We start from the raw sequence: 12165 nt of genomic DNA on the forward strand, positions 1-12165 counted from the left end.
GGGCGACAGAGCGAGACTCCGTCTCCAAAAAAAAAAAAAAGAGAATGTGTAAAAAAAAAAATTACGAAGCTTCATTAAATGAGATACTGTAAAACATTTAATAATGATAATTACGCCATTGTAGAAATATGAGAAATACTTGCATTTAAATTGAGAAATGTTAAATTGTATTTACATTATGGTATCTTACATAGAATGTGTGTAAAAATTAAGAAGGGTACAGAAATACGAAAATAGTTGTTTTAGAGTCGCTTGTGAATAAGTATTATTTTAGTATTTCCCTTAATTCTGTTATGCCTTTGATTTTTTAATATTATTTTTCTGTATACATGTATTTAAAGTTAGTCTCCCATCCCAATTTACATGGCCTTCACAGCTCGATTATAATGCTGCCTGACATGAAATTCTGTTTCCTTCCTTATGATTTTATAGCAGCAAATAATTTCAAATTTTGCTAGTCATAGTGTCTTATTATTATGCCGTTTTTAAGACGTGTTAATGCAGTTTCTGATTATATGTTGAATGCTACAGTTTTGGGGCTTAATTATGCTTTTACTATGATGATTTAACTAATTATGGATTCATTTCTTCAGTTGCCCAGCAGGAGGCTGAAATGTTCAAATGCTACAATGGAACATTTCCATTACCTGGAATACACCAAAGTCAAGATGCCCTGTGTACATGTCCAAAACTACCCCATCAAGGCTCTTTTCAGATTGATGAATTTGTCCACACTGAAAATTCTTCAACAAAGATGCATCTAGTGAAACAGAGACTTGAAACTGTCACAGTATGTTTATTTTATGCAGTTGAAACTTTAAAACTGTTTCTATCCTGTTTTACATTGCCATGCCAATAAATACTCATTTAATGAAGTAAGTGAATTACTTAAAATTAGACCTTCTTATACTTTTGTGGTTCCTATCAGTTACTTATTCCTAAACCCTTAATTGCAACAGACAAACTGAATTTAGGATAATCTGTCATGCTGTTCTGACTTGATATCTCTGTAAAGACTAGCCCAGGACCTAGTGATAATGGAGGGCTCTGAACCAGATGACCACTAGGACTTAGCATACGGGTATGACTCCATCTCCTAGGAAAAAAGAGAAACCGTGACTTTCTCAGCCCAGCATGGTGGCGCACACCTGTAATCTCAGCCACTCAGGTGGCTGAGGCACAAGAATCGCTTGAACCCGGGAGGCAGAGTTGCAGTGAGGCGAGATCGTGCCACTGCACTCCAGCCTGGGTGACAAAGTGAGACTGTGTCCCCCCCTTCCCCAAAAAAGGAAAGTAAGTCAAAGCATATCTTAAAATGCTTTGCTGTAAGAAACAGAATATTTAGAGTGTGTTCTCAATAAAATAGAAGAAAATAGAATTTCTATTAATGAAGAGATGAAAAGAGAGTCCCAAGATTTTAATTTTAAAAAGAAATCTAAGATAAAATGAATTTAAAGAAAATCAAAAGGTAAGCTTCAGTTAATTCCACATTGCAAAAGAGAAAGTTGACACTTTAAAATATCAGATCAATAGTGTAGCATAGAGAACTAATTTCAGAAGCATACAACAATACAGAAAAAAGAGATAGGTGAAAACTATGGTTAAGAGTGTAGCTCTAGGGTCCAGCTGCTTAGGCATAGGAATAGCATAGGCTCCAACCTGTGCCAGCTTTGTGACTGGATAAGTTGAAGTAAACCTAGTTTTCCTCATCTATAAAATGAGGTGGTTTTAATTTAGAGACAGGGTCTCACTTTGTGGCCCAGGCTGGAATGCAGTGGTGTGATCATTGCTCACTGCAGTCTCGAACTCCTGGGCTCAAGCAATTCTCCTGCCTCTGACTCTTGAGTAGCTGGGACTGTAGGCATACACCACCAGGCCTAGCTAATTTAAAAAAAATTTTTTTATAGAGACAGGGTCTTGGTATGTTGCCCAGGTTGGTCTCCAACTCCTAGCCTCAAGCAGTCAGCAGTCCTCTTGCCTCAGCCTCCCAGAGTATTGGGATTTCAGGCGTGAGCCATTATGGGGATTGTAGTATTTCTTACCTTATGGGATTTTTAAGATTCAGTGAGACCCTAAAAGTAAACCTCTTAACAGGGTGTCTGATACATAGTGCCACTGATAAATGTTAGTTATTTTTGTTGGTAATGAGAGAAGAGATGAATATGAGATAGATTGTGCACATGGTTGATCAGTGTTGTTAAAGAAGAGACCAGCATGTGTGAAAAGAGATAACAAAGATCAAATACAAAAGGCCTTCCTGTGCTAAAGTCCCAAATCTGTAAAATGAAAGTATCTATTACCAGACCAATTAATGAAAAGATGCCAGTATCCTTAGAAATATCCTAGTGAAATAGTTTGATTTTTAAAGATGTCTTAAAGAAAAATCATAGATATGATGGGGGAAAAAAAAAGACTGGTTATCTACATAGGAATTAAGCTATCTTCGAACTTCTCTGTAAGAGCCAAAGTAATAATGAAGCTGAAATAATACCTGTAGTATAATTCAGATTCACTAAGATAGAAAGATAAATCGGTAGGGAAAGGAAGAATTGTTCCCTTGTATGGTGTTGGGAAACATTGTTAACTATGAGTTAACTGAAAAATACAGTCAGTTTACATCTGTATCTTAGGTCACTCACCTAAATCAAATTCTCATTTACCAAGGAGTTAAATATGAAAATCCAGATGTTTTTTAAAACTAGGGAAATACGCCAGCAAATATTTCTCAAATGAATGAAAACATACTAATTTTAAAAGCAATGGAAAATCCTCTCCTAAAATACTAATAGACTATTGACATATAATTTTAAATTTCTCTGTTTAAAAATATAAGGTCGTGTATGTATGTGTGTATATGCAAAACATACAAACACACACATATATGTGCAATAAACACCAGCCAGGGGAAATGTTTACATAAAATGTATTAAAGAAGCATGTTAAAATGCAAAAAACTAAACAGTAAAGAAAAAATAGTAAATCTTTTCTTTGTTAAAGAAATGGGTAAAAGAAATAAACTGTTCTTCTAAAAGAAGGAGAGAAGTGTTTCATAAGCGTATTTAAAAGTTTTATCTCACTACTAATAAGAAAAGTACCACAGAAACCAGGTATTGCCCATAAAATTGGAAAATAGATCACGAAAATGAAGAGAAGGAAGATGCTTTGTTAAAGGTAGTGTAGCATTCTGTTAGCGAAAATTCCTAGAAAATTTTTCTCAAAGATAAATGGTCAAATGTAATAAGAAGCCTAAGCATCCTGAAAAAATCTTTGACCATACTTTTAGTAGAATTAAGTGGAAGTCCTTTTATTAGAATTACTTTGAGCTCCTTGAAGACAGGGGCTGTGCGCCTTGTTCATTGTTTTATTCTGACTTTCTTTAATAAATATTATCCCTTTTCTTGCTCCCTTGATAGAGATCTCGATTAGTTTTAAACTATACAAGGAACTACACTGAGACAGCTTTAGTTCTGAGTATGCTCTCTTCCTCTCTCCTTTTCTTCATAAAGTTAGAGACTTGAAGGTATACCAGGATGCAGATTACACTCCATCTCTGGGTTTAGATTTGACCTAAACCCAGAATATATGTAGGAATATAGAAAAATATATATATTTCTTAGTTAAATTTTAGCATATATAACTATAAATAAATTTATTTCAATATTATAGTTCTTTGTATTTTAACATTTTTAATGTAATCAAATAATGCACGGTGTTCTAGATTTTAAAAGGAAGTCTGAATAGATACATTGAGCTTTAAAGATGAAGAGAAACACGTTTCTTCACCAGGGGAAAAAAAAATGTGTTCCTTGTGTAAAAACTTGCATGGCAAAGTAACTTCATCTACAGACATAAAAACAGCTCACCAACATATTTATAAAAACAAGTTTCCTACAGTCTGTTGGTCTTTATACTGTAAAACTTAACATCCTGGAACCATCTAAGTCTTGTAGCTTTTTTCTAATTTCATTTTATATACCTGTCATCCTCAGATAAATGAAAGGATGTAAGAACTAAAGAAAGTAGATGTAAAGGAAAAATAAAATTAGGAAAATGATTTTTAAGAAATGAAATCAAAGGCAAGGGAGAAGCAAATTGATAATTTATTATAAAAGAAAAAATTTACTTCAAATTATTACTTTATTTAGCTTTTATGATATCTTTTCTCTTTAAAATTATTTAGAGAATATGTCTGCTTTGGTATTGAGGTAGATAGAAGCTGCCTTTGGAAATGAAAGCTTTTGCTTTGGTTTCTAAAAACCATTATTTTTCCTTTATTGAGAGAATTCACTGAATTTATTTTTCTGTTGCTATCTGCAATGTATTTTCTTTCAGAGTGTACATAGTATGTATGGGAATACAAACAAAATGTCGTCTTTATTCCCATGGCAGCCTCATTCTATATTTTGCAAACATTTAGGTTGACTGAATTCCCACCTTTTGTCATTATGCCTTTTCTCTTGTTTTTTGCAATTTCAGTAGAACTCAAATTCCTTTTTTTATTTATTTGCTATTACAATAGAAATGTTTTTCTAATAAATTATGGTACAGTATTAGGGTATAATTTTTGGGGGGTATGTGTGAGTGAATTGCATAATAAATTCAGTTCAGCAGATATATAATAGTTGTTTAGGCATTAATGAGTAAAAGATACAAAAAATAGATAATTTTCAGTTATTGGGAGCATTACCATTTAGTCATAATATAAATCACTTAATTATTTCATAATTAGCATACTTGACTGCATTTTGCTGCCCCAGCAATACCTAGCAGGATTCTGCAACCCAGGTAAGACTTCACGGGTGGACAGTATCTCGAGAGCACTGGTAAATCTCGTTCTAAGTTTTCAGATCCAGAAATTTGATTTTATCAGTACATCCAGTATTGCTCAGAATCTGAAGTATCTATTAAGATTAATCAATCCTACAAAAAGTTGATTAATAAGTGAGAATCCATGAAAATACACCTTATAATATAATAAAAGGTAGACCATTCTGGCAGCCTGAACACTCAAGATCTCTTCCTATCTAAATTTAACCTGAAGCCCAGGCTAATGATCACAGAGTTGATTGCTAAGTAGAGCCATAGGAGTATGGATTGAATGGTTTGAAAATGTTTCATGCCAATTTTGACAGAAGATTAATTTTCTCTACCCCACAGGAGATACCACCTTATATATTGATTAATGATAACTAACATCTGTTTAATTACTAGTAATAATTGATATATTTCTGGCACTGTGCTAAATGCTTTACATTTTATTGTGTTTAATTCTCAAACCGTCCTATGGGGATGAGTATTATTCCCATTTTCCAGAAGAGGAATTTGAGGCTTGCAGAGATCAAGCCACATAACCAGGATCACACAAGTAGTAAGCACTGTAGCTGGGATTCAGCCCAGGTAGTTGGACTCCCATGTCCACAGTCAGTTGAACTGTCTCCTTTTAGTGACTGAATTACTGATATGCTTTAGACACAGTATCTGGCTCTCAGAAATTTCTAGATAAAAAAATTAATAGATATTCCAGATTTTGAGCAACTGTGGATGCACTGATAAAATCAAATTTCTGGATCTAAAAACTTAGAATGTGATACACTGAGGTTCTCAAGGTACAGTCCACCTGTGAGGTCTTACTTAGGTTGCAGAATGCTTTTAGGTATTGCTGTGGCAGCAACATGCAGTCAAGTATGCTGATAAATAATTAAATGATTTATATTATGACTAAGTGGTAATGCTCCCAATAACTGAGAATTATCTATTTTTTTTCAGTTCTCTTTTTTCCTAAACTCCGTGTTGATTATGACCATTTTTCACTAGCTCTGTACTAGGCTGATGATACATGCTGGCTAACTCCTAATTGGACCTGAGTGTTTTTTTTTTTTTTTTTTGAGACGGAATCTCATGCTGACACCCAGGCTGGAGTGCAGTGGCGCAATCTTGGCTCACTACATCCTCCACCTCCCGGGTTCAAGCGATTCTTCTGCCTCAGTAGCTGGGACTACAGGTGCGTGCCACCACGCACAGCTAATTTTTGTATTTTTAGTAGAGTCAGGGTTTCACCACGTTGGCCCAGGATGGTCCCGGTCTCTTGACCTCGTGATCCTCCTGCCTCGGCCTCCCAAAGTGCTGGGATTACAAGGCGGGAGCCACCACACCCGGCTGGACTTGAGTATTTTTAGTGTCTCCTTAGCAGCAAATTTTCAAATTGTCCATAATACGTTGACTTTTACTAGTTTCTCTTTCAAAATGATCTTTTCTTAGCCCTCGTACCATGAATTGTACAGTTCCTTTCTGTAGCTCCTTCAATACTAGTCATATATTTTATCATTTAGTAGTGTTTACTATTTAATATTAGATTTCATCTGATACAAATAATATGGGAATGATATTTATGGCTATTATTATTTATAGAGATAATTATATATTGCAGTTAACTCACCATGTGTCTTTTACACCTGTTAGTGTTCTAGTATAGAATTTTATTATTCTTTTGATTGAAGAGCAAGTTTTTCTTGAGACAGATAACCTGTGAGCCCTCAGGAGTTTCACAGTGCCATTTGTTTGGGCAAGTTAGATTTACCTTGAACATGTCATTAAGTCTCTTTTATTGGAAACAGAGACAATGGCAGGATAATGGATAAAGAAACTTCCAAATGCTGATTTAGGTTATTAGAAGATTAACATCTGAGTGTTTTGAAAACAGTCAATACTTTATTTAGTGAAATTATGAATACTTCCTTATTTTATTGTATTTCTTTTAGGAGGTGATACGATCCTGTGCTGCAAAAGTAAGTAGTTTTTATTACCAAGAACATAACTTTAAAGGCATAGTGATGCTCCAAAGAACTGGAATGCACCATTCATAGAGTTTGGAACCTTTATAAAAGTTAATCTGATGTGTACTTTCGTTATTGGAGCTCAGGTTTATCAAAGAATTACAATGCTGGAACCTGATAATTCAGTAAGGGTGATCATTTAGCAAGTAGCTTCACATTTTTAAAGATTTAAGAATACTAAGTGATTGAGATACTTTCAGTAAGGGATCAACAAGGTCATGCCATTTTCTGAGAAAAATTTTATATGATGTTTAATTTGTATAAGACACCAGTCAATATAGTTCCAGTAGGTATATGCTGAGTAAAGTGTATAAGCATTGAAATGCATGTAAGGTGTACATAAATGATTTATTGTACTGATAATGCTCTTTTTCATTTATAAGTCTTTCACGTTTCTTTTCTCATTTAACTATACTGTATAATAATCCTGAGAGATGGATTAGATATAATTGTTATTCCAATTTTAGAAAGGAGGAAACTGAGGTTTATTCAGGTTGAGTGATTTGCCCAAGGTCCCAAGTTAGTCTAAAAATAGTAGTGTACAAAAAGACTCTCGATTAGTAAATAGTTTCAACTAGATTGTATCTTAGATGCTTTCAACATAGCAGCTGTCCTCCTTTTACAAGCAAGGGTATTTTATGTATAACTTTTAACTTAGGTGTTGGGAAAATAAATTAAGGAGTTGGAATGGCAACATGTGTTCATCCCTGCCTCTTCTTCTGTCCACTCCCAAAATTCAGTTGAGTAATTAGACATCTATTCATTTAACAAATATAATTATATATCACAAAGAAAAGGTAAAACATCCAGAATGAAAGAATTAGAATGGTGTTAGTATATTTAGAGACTGTTTCATATAATGTCAGTGCAATGGAAATTTTTTTTTATTCAGTGGGCACCTACTACCATTTGGTAGTAGGCACTTGGAATGCAATAGGCTATTGTCTCTTTCCTCATGGGGCATCTTAGGGAGGGAAGAACGTGTCAGAAAATACAAGACTTACCCCATCACTGAGCTGTCCAGCATCAGTGACAGAACCCATCACTTTTATACCTAATTATCACAAGTCAACAGGATATGGAATATAGATGAGGGGAAGGAAGACGAGGGGGAAAAAGAGAACAAGCTATATTCTGACTTGGGCTGCAGATGTTCAGGAAACGTTCCTGATAGCAATGATTGGTGTAATGATTGTAGCTCCAAGATTACTAAACCTTCTGAAGCATGCATTGTATATAAAATTGGAGGCAAAAATACAATTTATTTTCTGACTAGCAATTCAAAGCTATTTATCTTTATTTAACAAATGTACTGCATACTCTTCTTTTGGAATGCTGTCTGAATGTCCAAAGAATAAAATGTCCTGCACAGCTTGAGCAAGTCTTCATGGAGAACAGCCTCTACTAATCTGGAAACTCCCCAAGGGTGAAGGGTCATGCCATTCATCTTCATATCCCTAGTATTTAATAAAGGTAGAATAAATACTCATTGAAAAAATGATTAATTTGGAAATGAATCAGTGTCTGGAAAAATTAACCTTACTAGTATCTTCAGTTATTCTTTTTTATAATAGTTTTATTGAGCTGTAATTTACATACTGTAATGTTCACTGTTTTAAAATACACAGTTCACTGGTTTTTACCATATTCACAAAGTTTTGCAACCATCCCTGCTATCTGATTTTAGAGTTTTTCGTCACTCCTGAATGAAGTCTCATATCTCTTAGCATTCATTCCCAATTCCTACCCATACAGACTCCAAATACAAACTCTTGGAACATACCCCAAATTCCTGGCATCCATTAACACACTTTATAGATTTGGCTAATCTGGACATTTCATATAAATGGAGTCAGATGATATGTAGTCATTTATAACTGACTTCTTTTACTCAAAATAACGTTTTCAGGATTCCTCTATTTGTCACATGTATCAGTGAACAACTCAGGGGTTAGGGGGACCAACCCCCTGTGCAGTCAAAAATTAGTGTATAACTTTTGACTCCCCCAAAAAATAAGTACTCATAGCCTGCTGTTGACTGGAAGCCTTACTGGTAATGTAAACAGTTCATTAACACATATTTTATGTGTTATGTGTATTATATACTGTATTCTTAAGCCAGAGAACAGAAAATGTTATTAAGAAAATTAAAAGGAAGAGGAAATACATTTACTATTGATTAAGCAAAGTGAATCATCATAGAGGTGTTCCTTTGTCTTCACACTGAAGAGCCTGCGGACGGAAAGGAGGGTTCGTCTTGCTATTTCACTGGGAGCAGAGGCAGAAGAGGTGGAGAAGTGGGGAGGGGAGGCAGGAGAGGCAGGCACACTTGGTGTAACTTACTGAAAAAATCCACCTAGAAGTGGACCTGCACAGTTCAAACCCATGTTGTTCAAGGGTCAGCTGCACTACTTTTTATTACCAAATAAGATTTCATTGTATGAGTAGGTTATGTATTGTTATATTTGATCAGTTTATGAACATTTGGGTTGTTTCTGCTTTTTAGCTATTAAGATAATACTCCTACGAACATTGCGTGTATAAGTTTTGGTGTGGATATACCTCATTTCTATGGGATATTTATCTAGGAGTGGAACTGTTGGGATATATGGTAACTATGTTTGACGCTTTAAAGAACTCCCAAAACGTTTTCCAGAGCATGTGAACCATTTTCGAATTCCACCAGCAGTGTACGAATGAGGTTCCAGTTTCTTCTCATCCTCACCAACACCTGTATTCTCTTCTTTATAGCCATCCTAGTGGGTGAAAAGTGGTTATATCACAGTGATTTTGATTTGCGTTTTCTTTATGACTAATGATGTTGAGCATTTTTTATGTGCCATTTGTACTTTTTTTTCTGGAGAAATGTCTTTAAATATTTCAGCTGGTTTTGAAATTGGGACTTTTTTGTCTTTTTATTGTTTACTTTTGAGTTCTTTATATATTCTAGATACAAGTGTCTTATGAGCTAGATGATTTGCAAATATATTATCCCATTTTGTGGATTGTCTTTTCACTTTCTTGATGGCGTCTTTTGAAACAAAAAGGTTTTTTTATGAGGTTCAGTTTATTGTTTCTTTTGTCACTTGTACTTTGTGTTGTATAAAAAACCATTTTCTAGCCTTGTGTCACAAAGATTTACTCCTATGTTTTCTTCTTAAGATTTTTATAGTTTTGAATCTTACATTCAGGTCTGTGATTATTTTGCATTGATTTTTGTATATGGTATGATGGACAGGTCCACTTTCATTCTATTGCATGAGGCTATCCAGTTGTCTCAGCACTACTTATTGAAAAGAGTGCTTTGCCCTTTGACTGGTGTTGGCACCCTTGTCAGAAGCCTTTAATCTTAACAACAGAGTATATTTATGCAGTTTCTCATCTATTAGATCTAGGATAATAAATTTTCACCGTGTGTCCGTTACATAAGTTTTTTCCCGTCTACAGTATTTTTATATTGTTGAAGGCGCATTTGTTTTTTCCATTAGCATTCCTTAAGCAAGTATTTATTGAGTACCTACCAAGTATTTTTCAAAGTGCTTGGAATATAATAATGAACAAGAACCTTTTATTGTAGAGAGACACATAATCTTAAAAGGAAACAAATAAGGTAATTTCAGATAATAAGTGATGTGAAGAAAATAACGTAGGTTCATGGAACAAAGAATGAGTGGGAGGGGAAGCTGCTCTCAAGAGGATGATCATAGAAGGCCTTGCTGAAACACTTGACAAGGAGCTAGGCATGTGCTGCAAAAATCCTCATCTAGGAAGAAAACTAGCATGCTCAAGGAGCAGAAAGAAGACCACTTTGCTTAAGTAGTGTAGTGAGCAAGCAAGGGGAAACAATTGTAAACCAAAAAGTTTCTGTGACAGGTCTCAATCAGTTTAGAAGTTTATTTTGCTGAGGTGAAGGACGAGACCCAGAAGAAAAAACACGAATCACAGACACAATCTGTGGTCTGCCTTTCTCCAAAGATGATTTTGGGGGCTTTGGTATTTAAAGGGAAAAAAACAGACTGGAGGAGAAAAGAAGTACGGTATGGTCACATTGCTGAATCCACAAGTTGCAAGAGAAAAGGCGCAGGTTGGGGGATAGTCAATTATGTATTCATCTTACACTCAGTAAATCGACACTTTTCAAAAGATAAGGTGAACATGGAAGCTACCTGTGGAGATAATTAACCTTTTATCTGTAGCTATCTGCTTATGAACAAAAAGAAAAGGAACTTCTTGCATGACTCAGCTTTCAGCTTAATTTTTTTCTTTTTGGCATTAGATTATAAATTACCTCAAGGAGGAATAACACACAGTCTCTTTTCTGTCTCTTTAAATTTTATATAATACTGCTTTCGCTTCTAATCTTTATATATCTGTCCCTCCACACACGTCTGTAAGCTTCTTGAAGCCAGGAAGCTCCATCTTTTTTTTTTTTTTTTTTGAAATATTAAATCACCTACCCTAGATGAATACAAATTCAGCCAAGTTGAAGTTTATTGAGTTATGTTTAGTGGAAGAATGCTGTAAAGGTAAAGTGGTAATGTATACTGTAGTCGAATCCACCTCGGAACATATTATTCACTGAAAACATTTTTTTAAAGGTTCAACGATAGAGAATCCAGAGAACATAATTTTTTAATTCTTCTGTTAAAAAAATATATTTGGATATTTTTGAGATTTGAGTAGAATAGTGTTTTTCAATTGTTTGGAAAGTTTTTTTTTTAAATAATTTTAAAATAAGTAATTATTTTTTCGTGGTGTTCTAAAACTGGATAACTGCAAATTTAGATGAGAGCTTATGAACACAAAAAGGAAACAACAGACACTGAGGTCTACTTGAGGGCGAAGGGTGGAAGGAGAGAGAGGAGCAGAAAAGATAACCATAAGGTACTGGACTTAATACCTGTGTGATGAAATAATCAATGAAACAAGTCCCTGTAACATGAACTTACCTATGTAACAAAGCTTTACATGCACCCTTGAACCTAAAAGAAAAGTTTTTAAAAAAAGATTTATTATTTTGGCACTATTTGGAAGACTGGCTTAGCTGGAGGAGTGGTACAAACTATACTAATCTATATGTGGAGCGTGGTGAGCAATCTAGTACGAGTCCCAGCCTTCTGGCCTTGGCAAGTAGGAGGAGAATGATGGCTTTCCCTAAGAAAGTAAACAGTGGGGCAAAGTTTAGTTTAGTTCTGAACTTAACGATCAGGAGATGTGTTTTAGATTTAGGAAACATCAACATTAGAAAGCAGATGAATTGATGGAAACAGATGTTTCTGCCCAGTGTAATTATGTGATATGAAGGAAGAGGACGAGCTCAGCGGATCTAACA

General features: G+C 34.7%; 1 protein-coding gene across 15 annotated transcripts in view; it reads left to right on the top strand.

The window, feature by feature from the left end:
• Positions 1-12165, top strand: part of AHI1 (Abelson helper integration site 1) — a 225359-nt gene that overhangs the window by 93327 nt on the left and 119867 nt on the right. For all 15 annotated transcript variants that reach the window (XR_007725046.1, XR_007725047.1, XM_050787921.1 and 12 more), the window contains 2 exons: positions 594-790; positions 6759-6785. Coding sequence is in view for 13 of the 15 variants with exons in the window: in XM_050787921.1 (XP_050643878.1) it covers positions 594-790; positions 6759-6785 (224 nt within the window). In the remaining 2 variants the exon portion in view is untranslated. The remainder of the gene's footprint in view (positions 1-593; positions 791-6758; positions 6786-12165) is intronic.

Source organism: Macaca thibetana, chromosome 4, assembly GCF_024542745.1.
Source record: "Macaca thibetana thibetana isolate TM-01 chromosome 4, ASM2454274v1, whole genome shotgun sequence".
NCBI lineage: Eukaryota > Metazoa > Chordata > Mammalia > Primates > Cercopithecidae > Macaca > Macaca thibetana.